Below are 14,614 nucleotides of genomic sequence, written 5' to 3' on the forward strand. Positions count from 1 at the left end.
GGAGGAAGACAGGAAGGAAATAAGGAGGGAAGGAAGGACCAACAAGACAAGAAAAACTAAAAGTAAACAGGAGATGTGATACAAAGGCATTTCCTAAAGACCTCACATGGCTTGCATCTACTTTACCCAGAAGTTCCAAGCCCCCATTTCTTCTGTAGCTCAGGATATTACATAAACTTAAGTCATCTGCTCCCACCACTTTTTTTTTTTAAGTTTCTTTTGTTGTTGTTTGAGAAAAGATCTCTCTATGTAGTCTTGGCTCTCCTGAAACTATGTAGACCATGCTGTCCTTGAACTCATAGAGATCTGGTTGCCTCTGCCTCCTGAGTACTGAAAGGAAAGGCATGTACCACTCCACTCTGGCCCACCACTTTTTTGTATAACTGTCATATATGTGCACATATTTAAAATTATTTTCTCTTGTTAATCTGTCAGTTTTTCTAGAAATTTTTATCAAACTCAGAGAGAATTTTTTTTTGATGAAAATATTTATTTTTGTTTTGAGTGTATGGGTGTTTGGCCTGTGCAGGCCGCAGTGCCTGTGCAGGCCGGAAGAGAGTGTCAGATCCCTTGGAACTGAAGTTACAGATGTGATGCTCCATGTGGCTGCTGGGAATCCAACCCAGGTCTTCTGCAGGAGCAGTCCATGGTGCTCTTAAGCACTAAGCCACATCTCCAGTCCCCAACTTTCCTTCTTTTTTTTTTTTTTTTTTTTTTTTTTTCTTTTAGAGGTGGAGTCTCACTGTCTTTACCAGGCTGACATTAAATTATGGAGCCAAGTAGCTAGGACTGTAGGTGCACAGCAAGCCTAAATGAAAACTTTAACCTCCTCTACATCCCTCTCCAACTTTGAACCTACCTGAGAAGTAACTGCAAGTTTAGGGGATGACATTGAGAACCAGAAATTTTCTCTAAGCCTAACTCAAGAGCTGAGAGTGGTCCAGGCCCTATTCAAAACTAGAAGCATGGGACAGGAAGTCGAGCGGCTTTGAGACATGGCTCCTTCATACGGAGGTCTCTACATAATGCTTTAGTGCCTTCTGGCTCCTGGTATGCAGTAGGACCTCTAAATGCCAATTAATAATAATAGCTAATGTTAGTGCTTACTTTGCTACAGTCAAGTATGTTCACATCCTTCACTCTAGGGTTGAGTAGTTAGTGTGCTTCCCTCACATGAGAAAGATCTGAAGTTTGATTCCCAGTGCCACAAAACATAAGAAAGATTAATTCAGAAAGAAACCATTGCTGCTGTCCATATTTCTCAGACCAGGAAACTGCCATGTGGAGAGAGACCTTGAAGCACAGAGCCAGGGAGAGGTGGAGCTGGTGTTTCAAACCCTGACAGTCTGCATTGAGCTACTGTCAGCACAACTCAGCTCCAACCATAGCACCCCTGGGTGACAGAGCCCACCGGAGCATCTCCATCCTCTGCCCCTGAATGCATGAAACCCCCAAGGAGTGCTTTTCACAGCCCTTCATCCCACGCCCACTTTCCTTTCCTTCTCAGCTTTGAGTTCCTGACGTTCGCCACCATGTCCTGGGCAGGAATACTGGGGCACCAAGGAGACAGACACATGGAGTTGAGCTTCCAGCATAGATGAATATAAACTCACTGGATAGCACAGGCTAGCCTCTCAACTCTGGAGGGTCAGCCTACTTTAGCCTCTCAAGTGCTGGGACTACAGCTCACAGGCAAGAACTAAAACGAAGCAGACTGGGTGATGGGCAGGGCAACAGAGTGGGAATTCTGCACGAGAGGGGCTACATGTAAGAATGGGTGCTCTGGCAAATGCAGATGGCTTTGCTATGGTGGTGGTCTGCTTTTGAGCCAAGGGACTTCTGTTCAAGATGGAAGCCCAAGGGAGAGGCAGGAGGTCCAAATCCTTAAAGGTGCATATATGATGCAAATATTTAACAGGGAGTGTTTCTTTAGTGGTTTGGATTTTAAGGGCTAGGAGTGGAGCTCCAGATTCCCCCATGCTAAACAAGTACTGCATCATGGAGTCAAACCCCCAGGCCATGTTTTAAAATAATTGAGCTCAAAAGGAGAATCCCCGTGATATCAGAAATAAAGAAATCAAAGCCACCATAGTGGGTGATCGGGATATATGTGGCCAAGCAGCTCACTAGGTTTACAAGAAGTTTGAATTCCTGATTGGGGACAGAGGTGGAGACTGGGGCCCTCAGAACAGCAGAGAGCTGAAATGGAGCTTCCTGCCCAAGTCTGGAGACTGAGGAAGGACTGCCTCTCTTCTGGGCACGGACAATGAAGAAAAATCCTTCCCTGAGCCCTGGCATTGGACATGAGAGTAAAAGTCACTGTGCAGACTAAGGAACTATCTAGTTGACAGTGTTTACTAACATTGGTGAAACCCCATGTTTTATCCCAGAACCACATTACCCACACACACACCTCTAATCCCACAGTTTAGGAGGAAGATCAGAAGCCCAAGGCCATCCTAGGCTATAGCGAGACTTGGAAGCCAGGCTGGTATCCATGAGAACATGTCTCAGAAACAAGATAAAATACAAATTCTAGGGACTGGAGTGATGGCTCAGCAGTTAAGGGCACTTGCAATTCTTACAGAGGACCTGGGTTCTGCTGACAGAACCCATATAGACTCACAACCGTTTGTAACTCCATTTCCAGGGGATTTGATGACCTTTGTGGGTTCCAGGCACATACGTGGTACACATATATGCAAGCAAAACACTCATACACATAAAATAATTTAAAAAACACTGGAAAGTTTTTTTATGTAGTTAATCTCACAAGGAGCTTTGAAGTTTCTTTTGAATATTTTGAAATTTCTTTTGTTGGATGATGGTGGTGCATGCCTTTAATCCCAGAACTCGGGATGCAGAGACAGGTGGATCTGAGTTCAAAGCCAGACTGATTTACAGAGCAAGTTCCAGGACAGCCAGAGCTACACAGAGAAACCTTGTCTTGGGGGGGGGGGGGGAGGAAGGAAGGAAGGAAGGAAGGGAAAGAAAGAGAGAGAGACTAAGTTCCAGAGACTAGAGAGATGACTCAGTGATTAAGAGCACTGGCTGCTCTTCTAGAGGACCTGGGTTCAATTCCCAACAACCATGTGGCAGTTCACAACCATTTGTAACTCCAGTCACAGGGAATCCAACATCCTCTTCTGGCCTCCTCCGGCACCAGGCAGGTGTGTGGTGCATAGATATCCACACAGATAAAACACACATACACATAAAATAATAAACATCTTTAACCTTTTTTAAAAGGAAGACTGGGTTTCAGATGCCAGTCTGAGTTCTAAAAGGTCCCAGAGCTGGGGACAACAGTGGCAGGGAGAACAGGACTAATGGAGGGCATCAAGAATCAGAGACCAATGCCATCTCACAAAATGGATGGCATGGAGCTTGCTCAGGATAGCTTCCAGGGCTGAAGACTTGCTCTGAAAGACCTTGCAGGTGTTTGTGTAAGGACAAGGAGAGACAGGGTGACTAAATGCTTAGACTTTAGCCATGCATCTGAAAGTGTGTCACTTAGCTTCCCCGATGCTCAGTTCCCCTTCTATAGTATTGTGTCAGGAGGGAGGGGCCTGGGCAGTGATGGATGGAGCACAGCCCAACGTGCCCAGAGCCCTGTGTGCCATCTCCAGCACCACAGAGCACACAGATAAAGAGTCAGAAGGGAGAGCGTCAACAGGCAGAGAACTAGAGTGCATGACCTTGTACTAACCAGACAAGTTTTGGCATTTTACTTAACTCCACCGCTTGCCTCAAACTTTTCATCTGTGAAGCTGCATAATATTAGTATACTTATAGGGGTTTTTTGAAGACGGTATGACTTAATAAACATAATCTGATAATTTGGGGAAAATATATTCAAATTCTTTTCCTCTTGCACTCTTACTAAGCAACAATCAACACAGATTTGTATGATCCCAAAAAGGTATGGAAATTTCTCTCCATCAACAAATAACTAAGTAATTTTTCAAGGGACACCAGTTGACAGCCTTTAATCTAGCTGAGTACTGACAATGTCTACCTGAAGAAATCAGATCCCACAGGATGAGGGCAGCAGTACCAAGGTTGGCCCCTGCTGAAAGCCCCAGGTTTTTGTACAGTCTTGTTCTGAGACCAGCTGGCCTTGAACTCTCCATTCTCCTGCCTTAGCCTCCTAAATCAGGGTTGCCTCAGCCTCTTCGTGGGATTAATTCACTTTGGGAAAGCCTCTATGTGCTCTGCAGCCTTGGACTTCCGGGAATCTGTTCCCTCTTTTCTGCTTTTGTTTTCATAGTTCAATCTGGCCTGGAACTTATGATCCTCTTGCTTCATGCCTCCAGATTCATTCATACATAGGCATGATTTATTACTTCAGTGGCCACCAACTTAATCCTCAATCCTCCCCCCCCCCTTTCTGGAGGCTGGATGAGCTGAAATTCCCAGCCCTCTAATCCTACCTGGTCTCTCTGGTGACCTTTCCCATCCTGCAGCTACCAACCATCAGTGCTGCCAACCATCTGTCAGCTTACTGGTGTGCACAGGTATGCATGCATGCACACACACACACACACACACACACACACACACACACATACAGCACTTTAGCGATGATAAGAATTCTAGACCCAACACCAGGAAATACAGGATTATCTCTTATCTCTGTGAGTTCGAAGCCAGCATGGTCTACCAAGTGAGTTCCAGAACAGCCAGGGCTATAACACAGAGAAAACCTGTCTTGAAGAAGAAAGAAAGAAAGAGAGAGAGAGAGAGACGGAGGCAGGCAGGCAGGCAAACTTATATTTCATAAAGCTTCTAGTACAGCTGGGTATTCTCAGCAGCATGTGTGATGCCCTAGGTTGGTCCCAGTACCAAGAAAAAAAAGGACAAACATAGTAGTGTTCAGTTGTAGTTCCAACTATTCATGAGGCAAGGGGATCACTTGAGCCCATAAGTTTAAGACTGGAATGGCCATATAGTGTACTGGTTAGTTTCTGTTAACTCTGGCAGAAGATCGAGTCATTTAAGAAGAGGGATTCCAAATTGAGAAAATGCCTCCATCAATTGGCCTGTAGGTAAGTCTGTGGGACATTTTCTTTTTTTTTTATAATATTTTTATTTAATTTTATATAACAAAGTCCAATTAAATGAAAACAAACATACACAATATTTGGGAATTTGGGCGTCGTTCTTTCCAAACTACTTCCTGCTGGTGACATTTTCTTGATTAATGATTTCAGAGGGCCCCGCCCAGCCCACTGTGGGCAGTATCATCCCTGAGTAAGTTGTCCAGGATGGTAGATGAAAGCAGACTAAGCAAGTCACGGAGAGCAAGCCAGTAAGCAGCACTCCTCTGCATCAACTCCTGCCTCCAAATCCTGCCTTGAGTTCCTGCCCTGACTTCCCTGGGTGATGGGGTACAAGCTATAAGAGGAAATAAACCCTTTCCTCCCCAAGTTGTTTTTGGTTGTGGTGGTTTAGCAGAGACACAGAAGCCCTAAGTAAGATACATATCAAAACCTCATCTCAAAAACACACACTTCAATCCCACACATAAATTTACTTTGACAAATCCTGACTCACTCAAGAAGTTTGTGACCTTATTGTAAGGATGAAATAGCTCATATATGCTAATGCTTAGAATAGAAAAGACACACACACACACACAGAGATCTGTAGTGATGCTAGATGTTTTCTAACTAGCCTGCCAATCCCATCACTATCTCTTCCTCAGGGGACTCAGCTGGATGGTGAATGAACATATTTGCATCACTGGATGTTCGGAAGGTGGCTAATGCCAAGGCATGGGAAGGCTGGGGCCAGGCTGCATTCAGACTGCAGCCCTCCTTCCTCTGGGTAATTCAGGAGTGTATCTAACCCCACATTTCCTTCCTTTCCATACAAGGGCATTGCTTCAGAGAATTTGAGTGGCTCATTGAGTTTATTGGGGAAAATAAAAAGGGTGGGAAGGAAGCTTCGCATGTACATGCTTATGAGTGTGTGTGTGTCCACATACACACATCCTAAACAAGGTTATTTCACTGAGTGACAGCATCTGATTGGGACCTCCAGATTTCAGAGTCGGTTGTGGCTCTTGGGGCCCGAGCAAGCCCAGGCTACATAGAAAAAACAACGATGGGAAGGGGTGGAGGCCCCATCCATCAGTTTCCGGAAACCTTTGCTCTTCCCCTTCCCATAAGCCAGCACTGCACTACCATCTTTGTTATGTCCCTCTTCCTCCCCTTTCCTAGGGGCAGTGTCCAGCTCACCTCGTCACTTGGGAGTCACCTGGTATCCCAAGTCCCCATGTGGTCCTCTCCTCCCCATGCTGGTTCCAGATCATCAGACTTATCCATGTTTTCATAAGAGTCTGCATCTGGATAAGACCAGGAAGAAGGAAAGTATAAGTAGGATGGGAAGGAGCAAGGAGGGGGTGGTTCAAAGGACAACTAGGGACAGAAGCACTCACCTTCCTCATGGCTGGGACCAGACCGAATCGACCGGAGCTGGGGCGCTGCATATAGGATTCCTCTCATATCCTCATAGGACTGGGACCCTGCTTAGGTAGAGGATGGAAAATCAGAGACCCAGAAGCCCTGCTGGGGCTTGCAGGAGGGAAATGCTGCCTACCACAAGGCAAGAGCCAGGCAGGGGAAAGTGGAAGTTTCTCATGTCAAACCAGAAATGATACTGGCAGTGGTGGCACACACCTTTAGACCCAGCACTTGGGAAGCAGAGGCAGGAGGATCTCTGTGAGTTTGAGACCAGCCTCTACAAGAGGTAGTTTCAGGACAGCCTCCAAAGCCACAGAGAAACCCTGTCTTGAAAAACCAACAAAAACAAAAACAAAACTTGGAATGATTTGCTCAGCATCAAGATCCTACTCAGACCCAGGTGGTGGTGGCAGACACCTTTCAGACCAGCACTCAGGAGGCAGAGGATGGCCAAGGCCAATTTCTGTGAGTTCCAGGCCAGCCTGGCCTACAGGGTAAGTTCCAGGACAACCAGGATTGCACAGAGAAATCCAACTTGAAAAACAAATAAACAAAGCAATAACAACAATAAAAAGATCCTACTCAGTTGTAGGATGGCTAAGGCCAAAGAAATGGTCAAGAACAGAATCAGGAGGTGTCAAAGTCAAGATCATAGGAAATTATACAGACAGAGTTGTCAGGCCCATTGGGTCAATATTGATGTTCAAGGTTAAAAACAATATAAATACTGGGAAAACAGGATAGTGGGTGGGGGTCAGAGGTAGGAATGAAGTCTAAGACAGGGGTTAAGCTTGTGCTTGAGGTCAGAGATAAATTAATGTCACCCTAAATAGACCAAAGAAGGATGATCCTAAGCATTTCTCACCAAGTGAGGATGCTTCCCGGCTGGGGTCCCAGGCAGATCCGTGGGGGCTCAGGAAGTCTGGAACAAGAAGAAACATGTCACTTTTTCTCCTGGTCTCCAGCCTCATCCCAGAGTGACCACTTTCACTCACAGACGCACATACACACCCATGGTCCTGACAACTGGTTGGGCCAGTTCCTCATCTGCGTTCTCGTAAGACTCAGCTGTGGAAGAGAGAGCTCAAATGGTGTTTCCTGTGTGTTAGGAGCTCTGCCGCAACAAGCACACTTTCCTGATCACCAACCCCACAAGGACCCCACGTTACCATTAGAGAAGGAGTCTTCCTCCTCTGGACCCATGGGCTCATCCTCAGGGTTCTCATAGCCACTGCCATCTGGTTGAGAAAGAGGAGCATCTCTAACAAAGGTCCATGGTTAAGGAAGTGCTGGGACCAGGGGGAGTGGGGTCTCACCCTGAGAAAGCTGTTCCTGCCCAAGGTTGGAGTCGTTCTCGTAGAACTCGGAACCCTCCTCACTATCTGGCTCTTCATAGGCCTCCCCTTCTTCTTCCAGCCCTGAGTTTGGGACCGGTGTAGAGAACTGAGTTATCAACATCTCTCCTCCTCCACCCCAGTCCACTGATCCCACACTCTTCAATCTGACCTGTTTCATGGCTCAGCGTTCCAGTGTCCTGGACTTCAATGCGCGGGTTTCCATAGGACGCGCTGGCACTTGCCAGGCCCGCGGCCCAACGCTGAGCATGGGCTGGTGAAAAGAGCATTTTAAAGTGGTCATCCGAGCCAGGGCAGGAAGGAGACAATGCTCTAGGCTCTGCAGAACACCTGGGTAACTAACTGATCTCAAACCATGGGGAAGGGATCTAAATCAGGGCCATGGCCTCAAGTTCTAGGACATGGATTATGTTCTAGCTAAGGCCCAGGGGCCCTACTTGGCTGGTCTGGTGTAACTCAGCACCGGGCTCTTCTCTGAGGAAGGCTTGGCTCTCAGAAGACTGGAGAAATGAAGAAAATGTGCAGCTAGCTAGCTTCTGGAGGAAGGATCCCAGTTGAAGGCCCTGGCGGGAGGGGTCCCTCACCAGAGCCGGAGGTGGGTGTAGGAAGAGAGAGCACATTCCCATATTGGTTCTGGGTCCCATTTCCTGAGGGAGGTGTCACTTTGAAGAATCTAAAGGGAGAAAGGGTTTGTTGGTACACTTTGAGGTGAAACCCCATAGAGATTATCAGTTCCAGTCTATTCTGGAGGTTAACTCAGTAGGGACAGTCTCCAGTGAGTTTGGGACCATGCCAAAGAAGGTGATTTTGGAGGTAGCCTCTGAACTTGGGTAGTATTTCAACCAATAGAGATGGTGCCAAGGCCTGCAGGATGGGAAAGGGAGTGTAAAGCTTGTAGCAAAGGGCCCTGCTACTTTACCTCCTGGCAGGGTCCATCATTCGCTTTCTTTTCCTCTTCTGGATAAGGGCTGGTGGGATTTAAAGAGATCGATCAGAGGAGGGACTGCCTGGCAGGAGGAGAATTTGGGGAACACAGGGAAGATCCCTTGGGTAAATAAAGAAAATGGTTGTACAAATACTAGGGGGCCCCAGGAAGTTTGAGAGACATTAAAAAAGCTTCCTTTAGGGATAAGCGCTGTGGGACATGTCAAATAAGTCAGGGTGGCCTTGTTCTGGGAAAGATTGGGTAGAATTTGGGGAAGCTGGGGGTGGGGCATGACTCACCTCTTCGAAAATAGAGAAAAGCCACCAGAGAAACCATACAGAAGATGAGATATACTATAGTCACAACTGGGATCATCCATCCGCCAGTCCTCAGCAGCCAGAACCACACTGTGAGGAGGAAGGTGCTATGAGACAAGGACCCCACAATGCATCTAACTTACTCCTCAACCCCTCAAAGGACATTTGTCTGGGAGAGCAAAGCAAGACACAGCTTTAAAGTCTTGATCTCTACAGAGGGCTCTTCTTTGTTCCACTAAGGAACTATTATTCCCAGGAGGACATGAATTATGCCACAGAGGCTGGCACAGAGCACAAGATGCTATACTAACAAATCATACACAAAGCATGGGTATTATCCAAGCAATTAGGGGGAGGTTAATTCTGTAGTTGAGGAAAATCATTGTCAAAATGCAGGGCAGAGGTAAGTCTACCAAGTTAGAGTTGGGATCCAATAGATTTGAGATCAAGTTTGGAGTGGAAGTTGAGGTTGCATTTAGGGTTGTGGTCATGATAGCATGGTAGGATTGTATTAAGGAGACAACAAAGGCAAGACATTGTGGCTGATTTGATGGATTAAATGAGGAAAAAGAAGAAAGTCAAGCCCGTAAATTTGGGCACGTGGACCCATGTAGATTCTTTTGGGTCCTCCATTGTGCAAAGCCACCCAGAAGAGCATAGGTGGGAAAGATGTTGAATTTGACTTTATATAGCAAGCCTGAGATGCCCATGGGACGTCAAATGGCAATTCCAGGAAATGTCGGGTATGGGGAGTGTGGAACTCAGAGTAGGTATAAAGGCACAGGAAACTAGAGTCATGGGAGTAAGATGCCAAATGAGAAGAGGGTGTGGATAGGAACGAGTACAAGGCCCAGGGAGGGGTTGGAGAGGAAGCGGTCACCAGAGCTCACAGGAGAAGACCCAGGAAAACTAGTTCTCAGAAGCAATGAGCAAAGAGCTAAAGTTAGTATTCAGTGTGCAAACTGGAGTTTGGGATGAGACTTGAAGCTGATCCTAGTGCTAGGCTGGCTTAGAACTTCTATTTATGCCTCGGCCTCCCAAGTTTTAGGGTTACTGTTGTGCATCACCAGAACAGTGTCTGTCTGTCAGTCTGTCTGTCTCTACACACACACACACACACACACACACACACACACACACACAAACAAGACTTCATACATGCTAAGTACACACTCCACTGAATCACAATTCTTCCTAACCCTTCCAATTCTTCCAGCAGCTCCACACAGATTCCCAGAATTGAGAGAAACCCTACCTGACCTTTCATTGACCTTCACATGCATCTCGATGGTCAGGCCTCCACGGAGACAATAGTAGGTACCTTCATCTAAAGCTGTGGCTTGAGACAGTGACAGAACAGGCCCCCAAACCCACATCTCTCTGACTGGGCGCTCTTCCCAAAGGCTTAGGCTCAATAATGAAGTGTTAGGCCTCTTAGGGTGTACATGGGTCCAGGAGATGGAGCCTGTGGCCACTGGGACAGGGGGTACTCCACAGGATAGCCAAAGTGTAGAGCCAGGGGCTACAGTGAGCTCTAGAGCAGGGAGAAAAAAAGATGACAAAAGTACAATCTATGGGGTCTCATCTCCCCAAACCCTCCAGCTCCCGGCATCATTTCCTATCCCCTGTCCCTACAACGCTGTCCCCTTACCTTGGTTGATTAGACTCTGATTCAGACTGATCCTCTGTGGGGCACATACAGGCCCTATCCCCACAAAACCAGAGCGGTCTTTACCCCACACATACAGCCTGGAACTGTTGTGGGAACCAGAAGTGGGCCCATGGCTCCCCAAGGACCTGTTCTCCAGGCCACAGTCCAGGTCCTCTATATCTGAAGCATTCCAGCGGAACAGCTCCCCTGGGAAGAAACACCAAACCATACATAGAACATGAGAGGGGGGAGATAGAGAGACCCGGAAAGGCAGAACCGGAGAAACAGAGAGAAAGCAACTGTGCCTGACAGAAGAGCGAGACAGGGATGTATGTGGGTTAGCTCAGAGCAGTTACCGGTCCATAGGAACCTGCTGCCTAGAAACAAGCCCTTCCTCCTCAGCAGCTGTAGCCTCGCTTTCTTCTCTCCATGTAGAGCCCCTCTTTCCCACTAACCCCCCTCCAACCCTGCCAGGCACTCACCACTATCCTCCACATTCACTGTCCAGGCAGGCTGCCAGGTACCCTTGAAAGGGGGTCCATTCTGGCACAGGTAGAAGCCCCCCATACGGTCTGAGGCATTGACCATGACTAGAAAGATTCCCAGGGGTCCCACATGCAGGCCCAGGCCTGGGGACCCTAGGCTCAGCTCCAAGAAGGGTGTTGACTGATTCCCTCGATACCAGGCTAGCTTCTCTGAAGAGTCAGGTGAGGGGTCTGGGAGGCACGGCAGCACAAGATTGCTTCCCTCTGTGGAGAGAGGAAAAGGGGAGCCCTAGTCCCCCTTCCCTCCTCATAAACCAAAGCACCACAGAAGTTCACCATATGGGAAGTCCTGAGGGTTTCTTCTGACTCCTTCCAGAAGTTTACAAATAAGAAAATGGAGGCTCCGAGAAGGCCAGTTACTCAACCCAGAACCCAGGCGTCCAACCCCAGATCCTTCCCTTCAGACATATAGACAGACATACCTTCTACCTCCACTAGTAGCGGATTCTGGGGCCTGCCTCCTACAAGGGTAAGGAAGAGGAGGAAGGAGAGGGAAAGAGGAGATGGCATGGTAGCCAAGCTCCCCGGAGCACTGGGGCACTCAGCCTCTGTGTGGCGCGCAGAGGATGCTGGGGCAAGCAGGAGGCCGGTGGGCAATGAACCATGGGTGTCTGTGGGGGTGGTGGCAGTCCCCCTTTAGAGGAAAAGGGAGGTCACACCCTAGGCCCCCTTTTGTAGGCACTCTTCCAGATCCACAACAGTTGTCTCCTCCCTGCCACGCAGTACTTAACCCAAGTAAATGACATGTATGTTTCGGCATGGAAGTCCCATGGGGCAAAGCTAACATGTTCACCACTACATGCAGTGTTTTCCACATAGTGCAGCTGGTAAATATTTGTCAGATGAGTGGATACAGATTTCAGGTCTCCCTTCTTTTCCTACCTTCTCCCTTCTCCAGACTCCAGGCTCTGATGCTATTTCATACCTCTGTCTCCCGAGTGATGAGTTTAAAGGCATGTGCCACCATGCCTGGCTTCCACATTTTTCTCTATCATCTGGGGATAGATAGTATTAGGACTTTATATTGGATATAGTGATCCAGTCCTATAATTCCAGCTACTTGAGAGGATCACAAAAGGCCATCTCAGACTACAGGGTGAGTTCAAGGCCAGTCTAAACTACTTAGCAAGACCCTGTCTGAAAAAAATTAACAAGTTCATTTATTTGTTATTTATTTATTGTACATCCTGGCTGCAGTCTCCCCTCCCCCCTCTCCTTCCAGTTTATCTCCCTCAATCTCCCCTCTGCTCCCAACCCTCAATCCACTCCTCCTCTCTCTATATTCAGGAAAGTGCAAGGCAAGTGGACATCACCAAAGCATGGCATATTTAGTTGCAGTAAGACTAAACATCTCCCTGTGTATTAAGGCTGGGCAAGATGACCCAGTATAAGGAGTAGGGTCCCACAAGCCTGTAAAAGAGTTGGAGGCAGCCCCTGTTCTCACTGTTAGGAGTCTAGGTACTCTGTCTATATGTCACAGTGTATACCCTTTCTGAAAATTTTAAAACATTTTTTAAAAAAATGTTAAGGACATAGTTCAGTGATAAGAGTATATTCAAGACTTAGATTCAATCCCTGCTACCACATACAGACACATACACAGACAGACATATACACATACCACATATTGGGTTTCATTCCAGCTTAGGCTACATAGCAAGACTCCATTTCAAAAAACAAAGAACCAAGTAGGCATAGTGGCATGCACCTTTAACCCCAGCAACTGGAAGACAGCAGCAGGCAGATCTCTGTGAGCTCCAAGACAGCCGGGCTACATAGTGAAACCCTGTCTCAATTCCCATCAAAAAAAAAAAAAAATGAGTATATAAAGTAATGTCCAATGGCAGAACAATTTGCCTATCGTGTATAATTCCCTGTGTTCCAGCATAGAAAAAAAAATGTGTGTGTGTGTGTGTGTGCACTGTGCACGCACACACATGCGTTTGGTGTATGGGGTGTGTATGTTTTTGTATGTGTGGTGTAGGGGGTGGTGTGTGTGGTATATGTGTGTGTGGTGTGGGGAGGTGTGTATGTGTATGGGGGTGTGGGGTGTATGTGTATGGGGATGTGGGGTGCGTTCGTGTGGTGTATGGGGTGTGTATGGTGTGGGGGTGATGTGTGTGTTTGGTGTATGGGGTGTGCATGTTTGTATATGTGGTGTAGGGGCTGATATGTATGTGTGGTGTGGGGAGGTATGTATGTGTATGGGGGTGTGGGGTGTTTATGTGGGTGTGTGTTTGGTGTATAGGGTGTGTGTGTGGTGTGAGGGGTGGTGTGTGTGTTTTGGCCCAGCCTACAGTTCAGTTTCTGAGAGACAGCATCAACTAATGCCTGAGAGTGGAGTTATTAGCTGCTGCAAAACCACAGTTAAATTTCGTTATCTCTAAGCAAGTTAGTAAGAGAGTGCACACACAGACACACACACACACACACACATGCACACGCGCGCGCGCGCACACACACACACACACACACACACACACTGTTCTGGGAACAGTCAAAGCTGGGAGGGAGCTAGACAGCTGTGAAGAGAGCAAGATCCATTGTAAGTCTTTGCAGTAGTCTTTAAAAATGACTTCTGGTTGTGAGCCTAGCCTTTAATGGCTGAGCCATCTCTCCAGCCCTGGACGCTGGGAGTTTGTGGTGCACACCTTTAGTCCCAGCCCTCAGGAGGCAGAGCCAGAGGCAGGCTGATCTCTGTGAGTTCGAGGCCAGCCTGTTCTACAGAGCAAGTTCCAGGACAGGCTCCAAAGCCACAGAGAAACCCTGTCTCGAAAAAAAAAAAAAAAAAAAACAAAAAAAACAAGCAAACAAAAAAGACTTCTGGTTAATGTTTCTTTATCTTCCAGCTAAGCCCCTGATTCGGTTATGGAGGAGATGCATGAAATGAGGGTTTAGGCTTAAGCAAAGAAGGGTATTCGCTATAGTCACACAGAAGGTAGTTCAGTAGTTTGTGCATGTGTGTGTTGTGCATGTGTGTGCCTCTGTGTCTATGTGTGTCTGTGTGTGTGCGTGTGAGAGCCTGTGAATGTGCCTTTCACTGATGACAGTTCTAAAAGGAAAGACTAGAGACCCAAGAGACATGCTTTCTCAGTTGAGTTCCAGGCCTGTCTCAACTGGGCTGTGACTTCCTGTTTGCCCCAAGCAAACCTCAGGGGACACCACAGGTGGCAGAGGCCCTCACTTCCCTTGATTGAGCTGAGGGGCCAAGAGGGGAGAATGAGGCTTGGGAAGCAGAGGCTTTAAATAGTAGGCAAATTCCCACTTGCCTATAGCACCCAGCAGTGTTTCTCCCTAGCTAACTCTTCTTCACAATCCCTTCTTAAAGCCGCACAAAGGCTTCCAGCCCACGTG

The 14,614-nt window shown here is 47.4% G+C and overlaps 2 protein-coding genes across 3 annotated transcripts in view; one reads left to right on the top strand and one right to left on the bottom strand.

The window, feature by feature from the left end:
• Positions 1–14,614, top strand: part of Sbk1 (SH3 domain binding kinase 1) — a 253,873-nt gene that overhangs the window by 161,122 nt on the left and 78,137 nt on the right. The gene's annotated exons all lie outside the window — the stretch shown is intronic.
• Cd19 (CD19 molecule) lies at positions 5,896–12,280 on the bottom strand. Of its 2 annotated transcripts, none has more exons than XM_051192928.1 (15): positions 11,683–12,280; positions 11,198–11,464; positions 10,716–10,922; positions 10,320–10,598; positions 9,047–9,154; positions 8,742–8,790; positions 8,407–8,495; positions 7,974–8,075; positions 7,784–7,885; positions 7,637–7,705; positions 7,479–7,535; positions 7,333–7,389; positions 6,443–6,532; positions 6,243–6,349; positions 5,896–6,089 (listed from the first exon to the last, which is right to left on the bottom strand). In XM_051192928.1, exons 1-14 carry the CDS (start codon positions 11,768–11,770, stop codon positions 6,258–6,260), a joined length of 1,656 nt encoding a protein of 551 aa, XP_051048885.1. In that variant the 5' UTR covers positions 11,771–12,280; the 3' UTR covers positions 5,896–6,089; positions 6,243–6,257. The 2 variants fall into 2 exon arrangements, with proteins under 2 accessions (XP_051048885.1, XP_051048886.1); XM_051192929.1 differs by having other exon boundaries at positions 6,443–6,529; positions 11,683–12,278.

This window comes from Phodopus roborovskii, unplaced genomic scaffold (genome assembly GCF_943737965.1).
Source record: "Phodopus roborovskii unplaced genomic scaffold, PHOROB, whole genome shotgun sequence".
In the NCBI taxonomy this organism is placed as follows: domain Eukaryota; kingdom Metazoa; phylum Chordata; class Mammalia; order Rodentia; family Cricetidae; genus Phodopus; species Phodopus roborovskii.

Coding starts and splice junctions, on each gene's coding strand:
- Cd19 (XM_051192928.1), bottom strand. CDS start 11,770: ATGCCATCTCCTCTTTCCCTCTCCTTCCTCCTCTTCCTTACCCTTGTA. Junction 11,465..11,682: donor GCTACTAGTGGAGGTAGAAG/GTATGTCTGTCT, acceptor CTCTCTCCACAG/AGGGAAGCAATCTTGTGCTG. Junction 7,390..7,478: donor ACCAGTTGTCAGGACCATGG/GTGTGTATGTGC, acceptor TTCTTGTTCCAG/ACTTCCTGAGCCCCCACGGA.